The sequence below is a fragment of the Nerophis lumbriciformis genome, linkage group LG13, assembly GCF_033978685.3.
Source record: "Nerophis lumbriciformis linkage group LG13, RoL_Nlum_v2.1, whole genome shotgun sequence".
NCBI classification, from domain to species: domain Eukaryota; kingdom Metazoa; phylum Chordata; class Actinopteri; order Syngnathiformes; family Syngnathidae; genus Nerophis; species Nerophis lumbriciformis.
In genome coordinates this window covers 6,707,921-6,725,314 of record NC_084560.2, presented here as the reverse complement: position 1 = coordinate 6,725,314, position 17,394 = coordinate 6,707,921, and the positions used below count along the sequence as shown (strand labels likewise).

Below are 17,394 nucleotides of genomic sequence, written 5' to 3'. Positions count from 1 at the left end.
CCTTGGCAAACATCTCCTGATTGAGGAACCGCTTTTCTTCACTCCGGCTGGAATCTGAAGATTGACGGAAAACCGAGGACACAAGGAAGGAACGCAGAGTTCAGTGAGTATGTTTTGAATTACAAATAAAGAGCGTGTGAGTAAGGGTTACGACGCATGGACAAACCCTGTAAATCCTAGGCTCTAACAGGTAAAAAGGCCAAAAATAAGAAGGGTGGCGGAGTCCACGAAGAAAAACCAGAAAATTCTGTAAAATTCAACATTGAAAATAAGCTAAATTAAGGACAGCGGAGTACACAAAAACTTAAAAATCCATAAACCAATATCCTGACGGGCGGCGGAGTCCACACGAAAACTGAAAAACCCATAAAACCAATATCCTGGAGGGCGGCGGAGTCCACATGAAAAATGTAAACATCTGTAAATCAATATACTGAAGGGCAACGGAGTCCATAAGAAAATTGAAAAATCCGTAAAACAAGTGTGAAAGGTGTGAACATGAGAGTGTGTGTGAGTAATCGTTATTAGGCTATCACTCCATATTAAAGTTGTGAGAAGTAATAGTGGGTTATTGTGGAAGCTCTAGGCAAGACACCTCCACTGTGGAATAATCTCCAGTAGAAGTGACGTGTACCACATTAATAAATTAAACCACTATCTTACGACAAAGACAAAAGTAATCCTTATAAGTTCGGCTCTGTAGGGGACGACATATTACTCCAAATTCTCAAAATGGAAAGAGATACCAAAAGAAACGCAGAACTGAAATGGTCTATTACAATCTATTACAACCAAAATAGAAGACAACAACAACATATATATATGTATATATATATATATATATATACCGTATATATATATATATATATATATATATATATATATATATATATATATATATATATATATATATATATATATATATATATATATATATATATATATATATATATATATATATATATATAAAATAATGAAACAAATACAAACCTAGATTAATAACTATAATAAGAGTAGATATGTATAGCATGATAAAGTGATAAAATAAGTTACATGTTTATAATCTGAGGGAAAAAAGAAAAACACTCTTTGAGTGCACACACGTACTCACACACAACTTTGTGTGTGTGTGTGTGTGTGTGTGTGTGTGTGTGTGTGTGTGTGTGTGTGTGTGTGTGTGTGTGTGTGTGTTTGTGGCGCATTGGGAGTGGAGGTGTGAAAATGAATGTATTACATGTATGATTAAAGTAGGTTTAACTTTAAAGTGTAGCATAACATTCTTAGGTGAGATTATGTTTCAGACATTTGCAGTACACCATACGAGCTAAGATAAGATAAAGGTAAAACATAGAATAAATAAGGAGGCATGGCAATCATGACAGCTATCAGTTAGCGATAGACAACTGTTTGCTTTGAATATTGTTGAATAATAATTGCAAATAAGAAATATAAAGAATTGGAAGAATGTCAATCCTGAGTGTAAAGTTATAGTTTAATATGTGTATAGACAGTTTTAAGTGAGTTTAAAATGTTACTTAAAATCATATAAAGTAATACATACAACATTTGAATTAGGAATTTTGATTTAGCGTTTATTAGGACAAGTAATGCTGTGATTTGAAACATCATATGCAGGATAGTATCAAACTATGAAGGAGGAAGTCAAGTCCTGATATACGTAGATGACACATTATTAGCATCACAGGATAAGGTAACCGGTAGAAAAGATAGATTAGTGTTATTAAATCATCTACATAGTGAAGGACAAAGTAAGCAAAACAGAAGTCCAGTTATGCAAAACAGAAGTAAAGTCTCCAGAACATTCTCTAAACAAAGATGGACGTACTATTGTGGAAAGCAGAAAAACAGTAGTAGTACAAGCACCAAAACCACAAATTACGCTGAAACAGTAGCTCCATTTAGTGAATTAATGTATGAAAAAGAATCAAAAATGTTTTCACCTGTAGAGTGGATTTCAGAAGCTGAAGCAGCATTCTGTGAAATACAAATAGAACAGGATGTGCGGTTGACAAGTTGAAAGCAGAGACAGGGCGATATCATGAGTGTCAGCACATTTGCATTTCTGAATAATCATATTGTGTCTAACTGAGGCTGCTAAAATGACCTCCTTCCTTCAGAAGCAGCCTCAGTGATGTAACCAGGGACCTCCCAAATAAAGAGAGGAGCACGTGGGACTGGACCTTAGAGCGTGGTGGGAGATTGTAACTGAGTCTGCAGCCCCAAACGTCTCTCCTCATTGAGCCAAATTGAACTCTGTCTCTGCATGATTCCTTGCTTCTTGTCTGTTTAATAAATGTCATCAGTGTTTGAACCTGACAGGCCACAAACAGAATATGTCAAATGGTAGTAAGGCACATGTACACAACTTGACTCCCTACTAGTATTGTCCTGATACCATTATTTTGGTACCGGTACCAAAATGTATTTAGATTATTTTCGGTACTTTTCTAAATAAAGTGGACCACAAAAAATGTCATTACTGGCTTTATTTTAACAAAAAATCTTAAAGTACATGAAACATATGTTTATTATTGTTATTTAGACCTTAAATAAAGTAGTGAACATACTAGACAACTTGTCTTTTAGTAGTAAGTAAACAAACAAAGACTCCTAATTAGTCTGCTGACGTATGCAGCAACATATTGTGTCATTTATCATTCTACTATTTTGTCAACATTATAAAGGACAAACTGTAAAAATGGATTATTAATCTACTTGTTCATTTACTGTTAATATCTGCTTATTTTCTGTTTTAACATGTTCTATCTACACTTCTGTTAAAATGTAATAATCACTTATTCTTCTTTTCTTTGATACTTGACATTAGTTTTGGATGATACCACACATTTAGGTATCGATCCGATACCAGGTAGTTACAGGATCATACATTGGTCATATTCAAAGTCCTCGTGTGTCCACGGACGTATTTACTGACTTTATAAACATAATATGAATTAAAAAAAAAAGGAAGAAGATTTTTTGATGCTAAAAAATATCCATGTAGTCATAGTCGTATGGACTAGATACGCTCCTGTACTTGGTATCATTACAGTGGATGTTAAGTGTAGATCCAACCATGGCGTTTGTTTACATTGTGACACCAGTGAGCTATTGTATCCTCCTACTGTGTGTAGTGAAGCATGTTTAGCTATTCCTCGTCCTCCAGTGATAATGCTACTTGTAAGAAACTTACTTTATTTGTCGCCATGGCGGCCAGGATTAGTGATTTAGAAGTAGCTAAAACACTGCAGCACCTCTTCCTGAGGGTGTTATAACTTCACCTTTATCTTTACTTTTTACACCAAAATGCGTCCGTTCTCCCTTTTCTGTCCACACACTGTGTCTGCTTGTAAGTACTCTGTGTGTCTGCGCTGCCAAACATGCTCCTCTGCTCGTAAAAGCAGCAATGTCACCACGTGATGACGACAGAGGGTGCGGGGGGTGGTGGACCAGTACTTTTTAGAGGCGGTATAGTATCGAATATGATTCATTAGTATTGCAGTACTATACTAATACAATACTATACCGCACAACTCTAGTCCGTACATAACTAGATCACCCTTTTTATATACTTGATTATTTTTGTTGAAGTGGGAATGCTCAGCTTGCGCTCTTAATGTGAAAATCTTCTGCTCTACTATAATGGACATGTCCTTGCTTTCACTTTCATTGTCTTGCTTGAAGAGATGAGCAGGTGTTAGGGCATTACATTTGTCTTCAGTCATGTCATGTTATCATCAAATAGTGTATTAATATCGCTGAAAGTGAATATTTAAGGACTATAATGGACTACCAACACATCTTTTTCATTTTTACTTGCAGTTTAGGTAAGTTTTATTCTTACTTAAAAATATATATTGTTGTTTATGTGGTGTTGAAAACTGCAGGTTAGAACTAAATAGGATGCCATGTTAACAGGTTTTGTTGCATGTGTACATAATTGTTGGGTAGACTATTGCATCATTTACAGTACAGTATACATTTGTAAATACAGTGCAGTATTTATTCACTCATTTCACTAAAGTATGTTTGATATTTATGATGAGGCATAAAGTCAGGTGGAACCATAGCTAGTTTTTACCTTTGACTAAAAGTTAAAGTTAAAAGTTAAAGTACCAATGATTGTCACACACACACTAGGTGTGGCGAAATTATTCTCTGCATTTAACCCATCACCCTTGATCACCCCCTGGGAGGTGAGGGGAGCAGTGGGCAGCAGCGGTGGCCGCGCCCGGGAATCATTGTTGGTGATTTAACCCCCAATTCCAACCCTTGATACTGAGTGCCAAGCAGGGAGGTAATGGGTCCCATTTTTATAGTCTTTGGTATGATTCGGCCGGGGTTTGAACCCACAACCTACCGATCTCAGGGCGGACACTCTAACCACTAGGCCACTGAGTAGACTAAAAGAGGAAGGGTGACATTCTTCTCTTGCCTGAACTTGCTAGGCTGGTCTGACCTGTACCTGCTGCCTCTTGTTTCACCTCACCTCCTATTTCTCTGCAATCCACTCTTCCTGATTTATTTCTCAGATTTAACTCAATTTTCTCAAATTTAGCTCATTTTCATTACATTAGAGTTTAAATTAAATGTTGACTCTAAATATTATATCCATCAATCCATCCATTTCCTACCGCTTATTCCCTTTGGGGTCACGGGGGGCGCTGGAGCCTATCTCAGCTACAATCCGGCGGAAGGCGGGGTACACCCTGGACAAGTCGCCACCTCATCGCAGGGCCAACACAGATAGACAGACAACATTCACACTCACATTCACACACTAGGGCCAATTTAGTGTTGCCAATCAACTTATCCCCAGGTGCATGTCTTTGGAGGTGGGAGGAAGCCGGAGTACCCGGAGGGAACCCACGCAGTCACGGGGAGAACATGCAAACTCCACACAGAAAGATCCCGAGCCCGGGATTGAACCCAAGACTACTCAGGACCTTCGTATTGTGAGGCAGATGCACTAACCCCTCTCCCACCGTGAAAATATTATATCTATTTGTTAAATCTAAATCTACATTTTAAATATAGATATAGATTAAATATAGATTTATAAATATAGATGTGACCAATCTAAGTCTAAGACTAGATGTGACCAATCTAAATGTAAAACTAGATGTGACCAATTTAAGTCTAAGTTTAAATGTGACCAATCTAGATTAGATATAGATTCATTGGTCCCCGTTGGGGAAATTAATGTTCACTGCTGTACATTTAAACAATAGACATTACACATCACAAAACAAAAATAACAAAAATACATCATACATGACAAACACATTTACAGGCTTGTCAGACAGGTCAGCCGGGCCTGCTGTTAAGGGCGGCTACAGCTGCAGGGATAAGGCTTTTCCTGAGGTGGGCCCTCCGGAATTTGATAGTTCTGTACCTGCGCCCTGATGGTAGTGGGATGATGTCTTGGTGTAGTGGGTGACTGATATCCTGGACTATTGTGTTTGCCAGTCGAATAATGAACCTGTGGTTTAAGTCTGAAATGTTGGGTGTGGGTAGGCCGATGATTTTAGCTGCTATGTTTGTAATGCGTGTGAGTTTGGTCCTGTTGGTTACAGAAAGCATGGTGAACAAACATGTGGAACAGTACATAAGGATGGGTTGAACAATGCTTTGGTAAAGTAATAACAGGAGGTGAGGTGCAACGTATAGTCCTTTAAGTTATCGGATGGCTGACAGTCTTTGTTGACTTCTTTTTTGAATGTCCGTGGTGTGCTGATCAAAGGTGAGTTTATTGTCCAAGGTTACGCCCAGGTATTTAAAAGTGTCAACTGTTTTAACTGTTTGTATGTTTATGATGATGGGGTTCTGAGGTGAGGGGGGGTTGAACCATATTTATTCTGTTTTATTGACATTGATTTCCAGATAACTGGCTGTGCATGACTCTGTGAAATGTTTGACTGTGTTATGATAGTCCAGGGTGGATTGACTGTTGGAGAGGAGTGCGAGAATGGCTGTGTCATCTGAGTATTTTAAGTTTGTTGTGGTGGGTGAGATGCTACGGCAGTCATTGGTGTAGAGTGTGTACAGACCCCAGTGTTGATGGTAAGCATCGGGGATGTGTTTGAGCCCACCCTTACTGCTTGCAGTCGGTCGGAGAGGAAGTTGTGGGTGAGGTGATCAGCTGAGGGGGGATGTTGAGCTGGTGTAGTTTTGGATCAGTAGATGCTTCTGTAGGGAGTTGAAGGCGGAGCTGAAGTCCACAAAGAGGATCCTGGCAAAGTTGCCTGGGGACTCCAGATGCTGGAGGAGGAGATGCAGCAGGCAGGCCACAGCCTCCTCTGTGCCCCTCCTGGCCCTGTAGGCAAATTGGAGGGGGTCCAGGTGTGGGGTGACAACTGGAAGGATGATGTAAAGCAGCAGTTTCTCCAGGCACTTCATAATTATGGATGTGAGGGCTATGGGGCGGTAATGGTTGAGTTCTGTGGGTCTGGATTTCTTCAGTACTGGGATGATGGTTGCAGTTTTCCACAGTGTAGGTATTGTTGGAGTCCAGTAGCATTGACAGAAGAGTGACTGTAGGATAGGGGAGAGCTCTATGGCACAGTCCCTGATCACCCTGGCTGAAATGCCATCAGGCCCTGGTGCCTTGCCTGGCTTGCTGCGGCTCAGCTGGTGGCGTACTTCCTCCTCTGTGAAGGGGGCCGGTTCCTCGGGGTCTGGTGGTGGGAGGGCTCTCAGCATGTCCTGACACTCTGGTGAGAAGTCGAAATTATCAAAACGGGTAAAAAATGTATTCAGGTCTGTAGATAGGGTTTCTGGGTCAGTGACAGTGCATGATGTTTTGGGTTGACATCCTGTCAGGGTTTTCACCTTCTGAAAGACCTGCTTGGTGTTCATGTTGCTGAATTCAGTTTCCAGTCAGTTTTTGTACTTCAGTTTTGCTTTAAATACCTTGTTTTTTAAATTCCTATTTTTTGCCTTGAGGCTGGCCCAGTCCTGTTGCCTGAAGGATTTATGTTTTTCCCTCAGGCTCTTTTTTAATTGTGGGGTAATCCATGGTTTGGAGTTGGGATAAATATGTATTGTTTTGGTTAGTATTGTGGAGCTGATGCAGAATTTGATGTAGTCTGTAATGACAGAGAAAGACCCTGTCATTCAAGCTAGGGAGCCTTGGAGTTGAGCGATGGCGTCCTCCGTCCACTGGAGGGAACTGCTGCAGTGTGGTTTGTGGTGCTTTAGTTCCTGTTTGTATGACGGAAGTAAACAGATGACGTTGTGGTCAGCAGCTCCGAGCAGAGGGTATGAACAGGCACGGAAGGCATCGGTAAAGTTCCGGTAGCATAAGTCCAATATGTTTCCCCTTCTTGTTGGAATGTGCACATACTGTTCGAAAGATGGTTAAAACATTGTCCTGTCTGGATCCGTTAAAGTCAATCTAAGTTTAATACTAGATGTGACTAATCTAAGTCTAAGACTACATGGGACCAATCTTTGTCTTTGACTAGATCCGACCAAGCAAAGTCTAAGACTAGATTGGACCAATCTAAGCCTAAGACTATATATGACCAATCTAAGTCTAAGACTATTTATGACCAATCTAAGTCTAAGACTATATATGACCAATCTAAGTCTAAGACAAGATGTGACCAATCTAAGTATAAGAATATATGTGACCAATCTAAGGCTAAGAAAACATTTGACTAAATTAAGTCGAAGACTAGATGTGACCAATCTAAGGCTAACAAAAAATTTGACCAAATTAAGTCATTTTGTTATTTTTTTTGTGTGTGATGTGTAATGTCTAGTGTTTAAATGTACGGCAGTGACAATGAATTTCCCCAAGGGGACCAATAAATCTAAATCTAAATCTAAAATCGAAAGACGATATGTGACCAATCTAAAACCAAGACTCGAAATGACCAATCTAAGTCTAAGACTAGATGTGACCAATGTAGGTCTAAGACTAAATTTGACCAATCTAAGTTTAAGACTACACCTGACCAATCTAAGTCTAATACCAGATGTGACCAATCGAAGTCTAAGACTCGATGTGACCAATTTAAGTTTAAGACTAGTTGTGACCAAAATTAAGTCTAAGACAAGATGTGACCAACCTATGTCTAAGACTAGATGTGACCAATCTAATTTTAAGACTACACCTGACCAATCTAAATCTAAGACTAGATGTGACCAATCTAAGACTAAGATTAGATGTGACTCAGCTAAGTCTAAGACTAGCGGTGACAAAACTAAGTCTAAGACTAGATGTGACTAAAGTAAGTTTAAGACTAGATGAGACCAATCTAAGTCCAAGACTCGATTTGAGCCATCTAAGTCTAAGACTAGATGTGACTAAAGTAAGTTTAAGACTAGATGAGACCAATCTAAGTCCAAGACTCGGTTTGAGCAATCTAAGTCTAAGTCTATATGTATCCAATGTAAGTCTAAGACTACACCTGACCAATCTAAGTCTAATACTAGATTTGACCAATCTAAGTTTAAGACAGCACCAGACCAATCTAAGTCTAAGACTAGATTTGACCAATCTAAGTTTAAGATTACACCTGACCAATCTAAGTCTAAGACTAGATCCGACCAATCTAAGTCTAAAACTAGACGTGACCAATCTAAGTCTATGACTAGATGTGACCAATCTAAATCTAAAACTAGATGTGACCAATCTAAGTTTAATACTAAATCTGACCAATCTAAGTCTAATACTAGATGTGACCAATCTAATTTTTGGACTCGATCCGACCAATCTAAGTCAAAGACTAGATCTGACCAATTTAAATCTAAGACTAGATATGACAAATCAAAGTCAAAGACTAGATCTGACCAATCTAAGTTTAAGACTAGATTTGACCAATCTAAGTCTACAAACCAAACAGTCCAGTTGTGATGGATTATATGTCCTGAGAATATTTTACAATAATAATGATATTCGACAGTAGTAATAATATTTCACCGTAATAATAATATTCGACAGTAGTAATAATATTTCACAGTAATAATAATATTCCACAGTAGTAATAATGTCCTTTTCCCCCTGACTGTACACATTTTACAAATTACATTCCAAAATGAATGTTTTATAATACCTTGATCCAAAATTTTTGTTAAAATGGAGATCAAATGTCCATGTTTCAATGTGTGAAAAAATGTTCATCCATTTATTTATGCATCTTTCCCAGTTTCTGCAGGGGATGTGAAATATGTACTGAAGGGTCAGGAGATAACCTTGGGACCTTCAAGTTATCGACAGCCAACTGAAATATACTGGACACATCATGTCTACAACATTGTATCTTTTGATGGCACCATGGAGACTGTGGCCCCTGCATACGAGAACAGAATCCTTCTGGACAGGAACTCTGCAGTACTCACCATCAAACAGGCCACTTATGAAGACGGTGGAAACTATGACCAGGAAGTCATAGTCAACAAGAAGCTCTATCACAATGCGTATAAAATTGAGGTTATAGGTAAGTTTATCTTTTCATCCATGAAACAGAAATATTGTGCTTACACAAATCAATATGTAATCCTGAATAACAAAAACGAGATAATGCTGGATCGGTTCGCAGCCAAGTGTTCAGCGGCTGGAATGAGGATCAGCTGTTTCGTTCGGCGGGGAAGGAGACGACACAGCAACAGGAGTAAAGCTCAACAGTTTTACAAACCCCGTTTACATATATAAATATATATATATATATACAAACCCCGTTTCCATATGTGTTGGGAAATTGTGTTAGATGTAAATATAAACGGAATACAATGATTTGCAAATCCTTTTCAACCCATATTCAATTGAATGCACTACAAAAACAACATATTTGATGTTCAAACTCATAAACTTTATTTATTTTTTGCAAATAATAATTAACTTAGAAATTCATGGCTGCAACACATGCCAAAGTAGTTGGGAAAGGGCATGTTCACCACTGTGATACATGACCTTTCCTTTTAACAACACTCAGTAAACGTTTGGGAACTGAGGAGACACATTTTTGAAGCTTCTAAGGTGGAATTCTTTCCCATTCTTGCTTGGTGTACAGCTTAAGTTGTTCAACAGTCCGGGGGTCTCCGTTGTGGTATTTTAGGCTTCATAATGCGCCAGACATTTTCAATGGGAGACAGGTCTGGACTACAGGCAGGCCAGTCTAGTACCCGCACTCTTTTACTATGAAGCCACGTTGATGTAACACGTGGCTTGGCATTGTCTTGCTGAAGTAAGCAGGGGCGTCCATGGTAACGTTGCTTGGATGGCAACATATGTTGCTCCAAACCTGTATGTACCTTTCAGCATTAATGGCGCCTTCACAGATGTGTAAGTTACCCATGTCTTGGGCACTAATACACCCCCATACCATCACACATGCTGCCTTTTCAACTTTGCGCCTATAACAATCCGGAAGGTTCTTTTCCTCTTTGGTCCGGAGGACACGACGTTCACAGTTTCCAAAAACAATTTGAAATGTGGACTCGTCAGACCACAGAACACTTTTCCACTTTGTATCAGTCCATCTTAGATGAGCTCAGGCCCAGCAAAGCCGACGGCGTTTCTGGGTGTTGTTGATAAACGGTTTTCGCCTTGCATAGGAGAGTTTTAACTTGCACTTCCAGATGTAGCGACCAACTGTAGTTACTGACTGTGGGTTTCTGAAGTGTTCCTGAGCCCATGTGGTGATATCATTTACACACTGATGTCGCTTGTTGATGCAGTACAGCCTGAGGGATCGAAGGTCACAGGCTTAGCTGCTTACGTGCAGTGATTTCTCCAGATTCTCTGAACCCTTTGATGATATTACGGACCGTAGATGGTGAAATCCCTAAATTCCTTGCAATAGCTGGCTGAGAAAGGTTTTTCTTAAACTGTTCAAAAATTTGCTCACGCATTTTTTGACAAAGTGGTGACCCTCGCCCCATCCTTGTTTGTGAATGACTGAGCATTTCATTGAATCTACTTTTATACCCAATCATGTCACCCACCTGTTCCCAATTTGCCTGTTCACCAGTGGGATGTTCCAAATAAGTGTTTGATGAGCATTCCTCAACTTTATCAGTATTTATTGCCACCTTTCCGAACTTCTTTGTCACGTGTTGCTGGCATCAAATTCTAAAGTTAATGATTATTTGCAAAAAAAAAATGTTTATGAGTTTGAAGTGACAAGGACAAAATGAGCACAAGGTCGGAATGTCACTTGGAGCAAGCAAACAAAGGTGAGGAGCCAGAGACGAAAGCTTACCGCAAGCAGAGACTACGTTCCGGCGTTGGTTCTCTGGACACGCTGGCTTTTATGGGGAGTGGTGTCATCAGCAGCAGGTGTGTCGATTGATGATTGCGCACAGCTGTGCCGGCGCCTGGAGGCAGAAGCAGAGCGTGTATGGGTGTGTCCTGTGGGGCGTGCTGACGAAAGAGCAGCAGACTGTGCACGCGCCGTAACATCAGCATCTCCAAATCTGAGGCAATGGTTCTCAGCAGAAAACCGATGGTTTGTACAGTCCAGGTAGAGAACGAGACTCTGTCCCAGGTGGAGAAGTTTAAGTATCTCGGGGTCTTGTTCACGAGTGAGGGAAAGATGGAGAAGGAAATCAGCCAGAGAATCGGAGCAGCTGGGGCGGTATTGCAGTCTCTCTGCCGCACTGTTGTGACAAAACGAGAGCTGAGCCAGAAGGCAAAGCTTTCGGTCTACCGAGGTATCTACACTCCTACTCTCACCTATGGTCATGAAGTGTGGGTCATGACTGCAAGAAAAAGATCGCCGATACAATCAACCAAAATGAGTTACCTCAGAAGGGTGGCTGACATGTCCCTTAGAGATTGGGTGAGAAGATCAGTCACCCGAGAGAGACTTCGAGTAGAGCCGCTGCTCCTTCACTTGGAAAGGAGCCAGCTTAGGTTGTTCGGGCATCTCGTGCGGATGCCTCATGAGTGTCTCCCTAGGGAAGTCTTCGTTGCACGTCCCACTGGGAGGAGACCCCGGGGCAGGGCAAGGACCAGATGCGGGGATTACATCTCCTCTCTGGCCTGGGAACGCTTTGGGATCCCCCAGGAGGAAGTTGCCAATGTAGCTCTGGAGAGGGAAGTCTGGGGGTCTCTGCTGGAGCTGTTGTCCCCGCGACCCGATTCCGGATAAGCGGTTGAAAGATTGATGGATGGATGTGTCTTCCTGATTATGAAGTTATTCTGACAATGTTTGATGCGCTTGAAAGAGTGGCAGCACATCAGAGTAGCTTCTTTGACGTCCTTCATTTTACTTTATTTTTGGTATTATTCTCAACTTTCTTTGCTTTTTTTTTATTACTTATCTTTTCTATAAACCACTAATGGTTCTTGGGCACTTTTGTGTGTTTTCATTACTTTTCTTTTTCTTTTTGGGCCGTTTTGTGTTTGGCTTTGATCAGTTGAGCAACCGGCCCTTTGTTTACACATGCAAAGAGTTGTTAGCGCTTTCCTTACCAGCGCTATGGGCATTGCGGCTGGACACTCCCGTGGAACTACAGAAAAAGCGCCAGGGATGCCGTGCTGGCACAAAGATGAAGGAGTGGAGAAGCGGTCTTTGGCGAATAAAATGGACGAATTGTTCGGGCTCGTCCGAACTCAAAAGGAGTACGGCGTGTGCAGTATCATGTGCTTTACGGAGACTTGGCTACACGCGTCTCTACCCGGCTTCACAACCTCACGGGCGGATAGAGACACACTCCTGAGCAGTAAGAAGAAAGGCGGTGGTATTGCCATCTTGGTAAACGAGAGGTGGTGTAATCCTGGACATATGACTGTAAAGCAGTGTTTTTGTATGCCGGGCTTCGAACTTCTGACGGTTAGAATTTGACCATATTTACTTCTGTAATCTTCATCGGAGTGTACCTGGGAATGTGTTACCATTCAGGCAACAGGCCAAACACCCCAATGCCCTCGCTCTCGTTTTGGGTGACTTTAATCTTGCTTCTTTGGACTCAATTTTACCCACTTTCTACCAATATGTACACTGTGCAACACGGGACAATACAACTCTGGACAAGCAGGTTAAGAGCCAACAAGCTAAATTTGTTTTTCCATAGATTTAGCAATGCACTCCTTACTGGCCCTCCCCCCACTACTCCGGTCGTCACACCTCCCCTGACCATCAATCCACAAACTCTTTCACTGTTGCCTGCCGCTGCTATTTCACATTCCCACTTCTACCCCTACTGAAAATGCCAGCACAGTGTGTCTGACACCTGGCCACAAGAGACGACAGCTGGAGAGACTCAACCAAGCCAAGCCAGCAGGCCCTGACCGAGTCAACCCCTGGGTCCTGAAGACTTGTGCTGCTCAGCTGACTGAGATTCTGCACTTCATCTTCAACCTAAGTCTGAAGTTACAAAGGATACCAGCGCTGTGGAAAACAACCTCTATAGTGCCGGTGCCCATAAAGCCCATTCCATCGGGCTTGAATGACTTCAGACCGGTTGCCCTGACGTCTCATGTCATGAAGGTCCTCGAGAGACTTGTGCTGGCTCAGCTGAGACCCCTGGTGGCTCCTTCTCTGGACCCTCTACAGTTTGCGTATCAGACACATGTAGGAGTGGATGATGCTGTCATCTACCTGCTGCATCGTGCTCACTCTCACCTGGATGGTGGGAAGGACACTGTGAGGATCATGTTCTTTGATTTCTCCAGTGCCTTTAGCACCAATTCTGATGAGTGACAAGTTGCTCAGGATGGGTGTCAGTTCATTCATTGTCTCCTGGATCACTGATTACTTGTCTGAAAGGGCCCCAATTTGTGCGACTGGGGAGCTCCCTGTCGGATACTTTGGTCAGTGGTGTAGGTGCTCCACAGGGGACTGTCCTGTCTCCTTTCCTGTTCACCCTGTACACCTCAGACTTCCAGTATAGTTCCAGGTCCTGTCACCTGCAGAAATACTCTGATGACTCTGCTGGAGAGGGACAGATTTTGGAGTTCAGGACACGGATCACTGACTTTGTGAAGTGGTCTCAGGCAAACCAAATGCTCCTGAATGTGGACAAGACCAAGGAGCTGGTCATCGACTTCAAGAAGAAAATTACCCCTGTGGAACCCATCAACATCCAGGGCCAGGAGGTGGCAGCAGTGGGGAAGTACAATTACCTGGGAGTCCACTTGAACAACAGACTGGACTGGAAGGACAACAGCAAAGCTGTATACAAGAAGGGCATGAGCAGACTCTTTTTCCTGAATAAGTTAATGTGTGCAGCAAGCTGTTGGAGATCTTTTTCAGTCTGTTGTGGCCAGTGCTCTGTACTTTGCAGTGGTTTGTTGGGGGAGCAGCACCAACAAAAGGGACTAAAACCGGATGGACAAACTGATCCGGAAAGCCGGCCAAACTATTGGCACGCAGTTGGAAGCGTTTGTGTGAATGAGGGACAGGAGCACACTGGACAAACTGCTCGCCATCATGGCCAATCCTGCCTACCCACTCCACCAGACAATTGAGGGACAGCGGAGTTCATACTCCAACAGGCTCCTTCATCTACGTTCCCACAGTGTTCCATTCAAGAACTCCTTCATTCCGCACTCCATTCAGCTGTATAATCACTCACCGTAAAGCAATAGATGATATCTGTCTATTACCTGAGACCTGACATGTTAGCTACCTCTCTTTATTTATAATGTACATTTTCTGCTGGATCTACTCTCTATTTTATGCTGTCCTTTTTTTGCTGCAGCTGTTACATATACTATAATATTGTACATGGTAATTGGGATTTGTTATATATTGGATATATTATTTAAAAATATAATATAATATAATATTATAATATATCGGTATACCTCAAGTACCTCGGAGTTTTGTTCAGGAGTGAGGGAAGAGTGGATCGTGAGATCGACAAGCGGATCGGTGTGGCGTCTTCAGTAATGCGGATGCTGTATTGATCCGTTGTGGTGAAAAAGGAACTGAGCCGGAAGGAAAAGCTCTCAATTTACCGGTCGATATATGTTCCCATCCTCACCTATGGTCATGAACTTTGGGTTTATAACCGAAAAGACAAGATCACGGGTACAAGCGGCCGAAATCAGTTTCCTCCGCCGGATGACGGGGCTCTCCCTTAGAGATAGAGTGAGAAGCTCTGCCATCCGGGAGGAGCTCAAAGTAGAGCCGCTGCTCCTCCACATCGAGAGGAGCCAGATGATGTGGTTCGGGTATCTTGTCAGGATGCCACCCAAACGCCTCCCTAGGGAAATGTTTAAGGCACGTCAGACTGGTAGGAGGCCACGGGGAAGACCCAGGACACGTAGGGAAGACTATGTCTCCCGGCTGGCCTGGGAACGCCTTGGGATACCCCGGGAGTAGCTGAACGAAGTGGCTGGGGAGAGGGAAGTCTGGGTTTCTCTGCTGAAGCTGCTGCCCCCGCGACCTGACCTCGGATAAGCGGAAGAAGATGGATGGATGGATAGATGGTATACATCATATACTGTATATATAATATGTAAATATTATATATATGTTATATTTTATATTGCTGCTATGGTACATTTTTATTCTACCTTATACCTGTATTATCCTTTCCATTCTTACCCTTTGCAACTGAGCTACTGTGTTGAAAAATGTCCCTGGTGGATCAATAAAGTTTGTCTAAGTCTAAGTCTATTACACTCCAAATCAATAGGGGGCAGAATATTTTATAGAATTCTGTTTTTTGTACTCTGATCCATTTTCTTTATTGTGTTTTCAGACAAAGCATCCAAACCCAACATACGTTGTGAGATGATTGACACATACCAGGCGACGCTCATGTGCTCGACAGAGTCCAAACATTCTTCTTTATTAAAGTTTAAGTGGAGATCAGGTGGAAATGAGCAAACTGGACCAAATTTAACAATAACTCTCAGGAGGTTTCTTAATCATCAAGTTTATATTTGTGAGGTCAGCAACCCTCTGACCATTGAAATGGCTACATTCACTGCTAAGGACTGCTTATCTGGTAAACATAATCAATAATAATGAAAGTGAGATATTGAAATGTCAACGTTATTTTGATATGAATGCACACAGAAATGTTTCTATGACTTTTGTGTTCCTTTTCAGGCAAATTAACTGTTGCTGAAATGGTTGTCATCATCACTTCCATTGTTGTGTTTATTGGGCTCTGCATCTTTTTGGGACTATACAAAAAACGTCAAGGTAAGTAAAGAAAAAAAAAGTCACACTCTAAAAACACAAATTCACAAAAATGATTAGTGAAATGTAACACTCTTGTCCCCATGAGGAAGATTAAAGTGATGATGATCTACTGATCTCTTGGTGCAATCAAAGCTAATTCATTAACTGAAACATCAATCTTTTCTCTCCTCGTTTGTGTGCAAACATTTTCATGAACATTGTAGAAAAAAAACACATTTCTTTCTTTGCTCTTGCAGAACGCCGTACAATAAAAGGTAAGATCTGGTTGTAGATCTGCATGCAGTGTCTTGGTGATTGTTAACAATTAATCCTATGAATTATTTTGGTTGAAATCTACCTTATTTCTTCTTCTTTTATTTGTTTGCTGCAATGTTAGTAGTTTCCATACTGAGTTAACGTGTAAGTAATACAACATGTTAGCTATCATGTATGATCATCTGAAATCCATAATACGGTAAGAAAATAAATATTTAAGACTAGATGTGACCAATTTTAAGCCTAAAACGAGATGTGACCATTATATGTCTAGGACTAGACCTGACCAATCTAAGTCTAAGACTGGATGTGACCAATCTTAGTCTAAGACTTGATGCGACTAATCTAAGTCCAAGACTAAATCTGACCAATCTAAATCCAAGACGAGATGCAACTAATCTTAGTCTAAGACTAGATCCTGTCCTGATTTAGTAAATTAACTTAATTACAAATATATGCACAATACAATTTTTATGGCAATAAATCTTACTGTACTTTTATTTTTCTTCTTTTGGATGTTTTGTTGATATCAATCTCTCTGATGAAGTATTATAGACAACATTCTGGAGTGTTTACATCTTTGTTAGGGGATAAACTTACACAATCAGCCGGGGATCAGATCAATATTTCTCCCACTGTATTAGAAGACAGAAAAATGTAATTATTAAAATCATAAAGTAAGAAATTCAGTGGAGCACCTTTTATCCACACCAAAATCAAATGTGTTCTTTGTAGTCAGCCTATAATCCATCTCCTATCTAACTTTCACCTAAACAGATGACATCATCCCAATCAATTCAATATCATGTAATAAAGTATTGTTAATATTAACAAACAAGTTAATGGCATTAAAATGTGTTTAAATAATTTTAATGAAATGTCACAATTACTTTGTTGTCGTTATTTAAAGACATCTGTACACAAAAGCCAAAAGCAGTGAAGTTGTCACGTTGTGTAAATGGTAAATAAAAAGAGAATACAATGATTTGCAAATCCTTTTCAACTT

At 40.9% G+C, this 17,394-nt stretch overlaps 1 protein-coding gene across 3 annotated transcripts in view; it reads left to right on the top strand.

Moving 5' to 3' along the window:
• The first annotated feature begins 3,711 nt into the window (after positions 1-3,711).
• LOC133614007 (uncharacterized) overlaps positions 3,712-17,394 on the top strand; it is a 65,699-nt gene continuing 52,016 nt past the window's right edge. The window contains exons 1-5 of one of the 3 annotated variants that reach the window (XM_072914434.1): positions 3,712-3,848; positions 9,177-9,467; positions 15,685-15,933; positions 16,038-16,133; positions 16,370-16,387. In XM_072914434.1, coding sequence (XP_072770535.1) covers positions 3,806-3,848; positions 9,177-9,467; positions 15,685-15,933; positions 16,038-16,133; positions 16,370-16,387 — 697 coding nt within the window. In that variant the 5' untranslated portion in view covers positions 3,712-3,805. Of the gene's footprint in view, positions 3,849-5,522; positions 5,765-6,848; positions 7,307-9,176; positions 9,468-15,684; positions 15,934-16,037; positions 16,134-16,369; positions 16,388-17,394 lie in introns of those variants that run through there. The other 2 variants (XM_072914436.1, XM_072914435.1) reach the window with 2 other exon arrangements.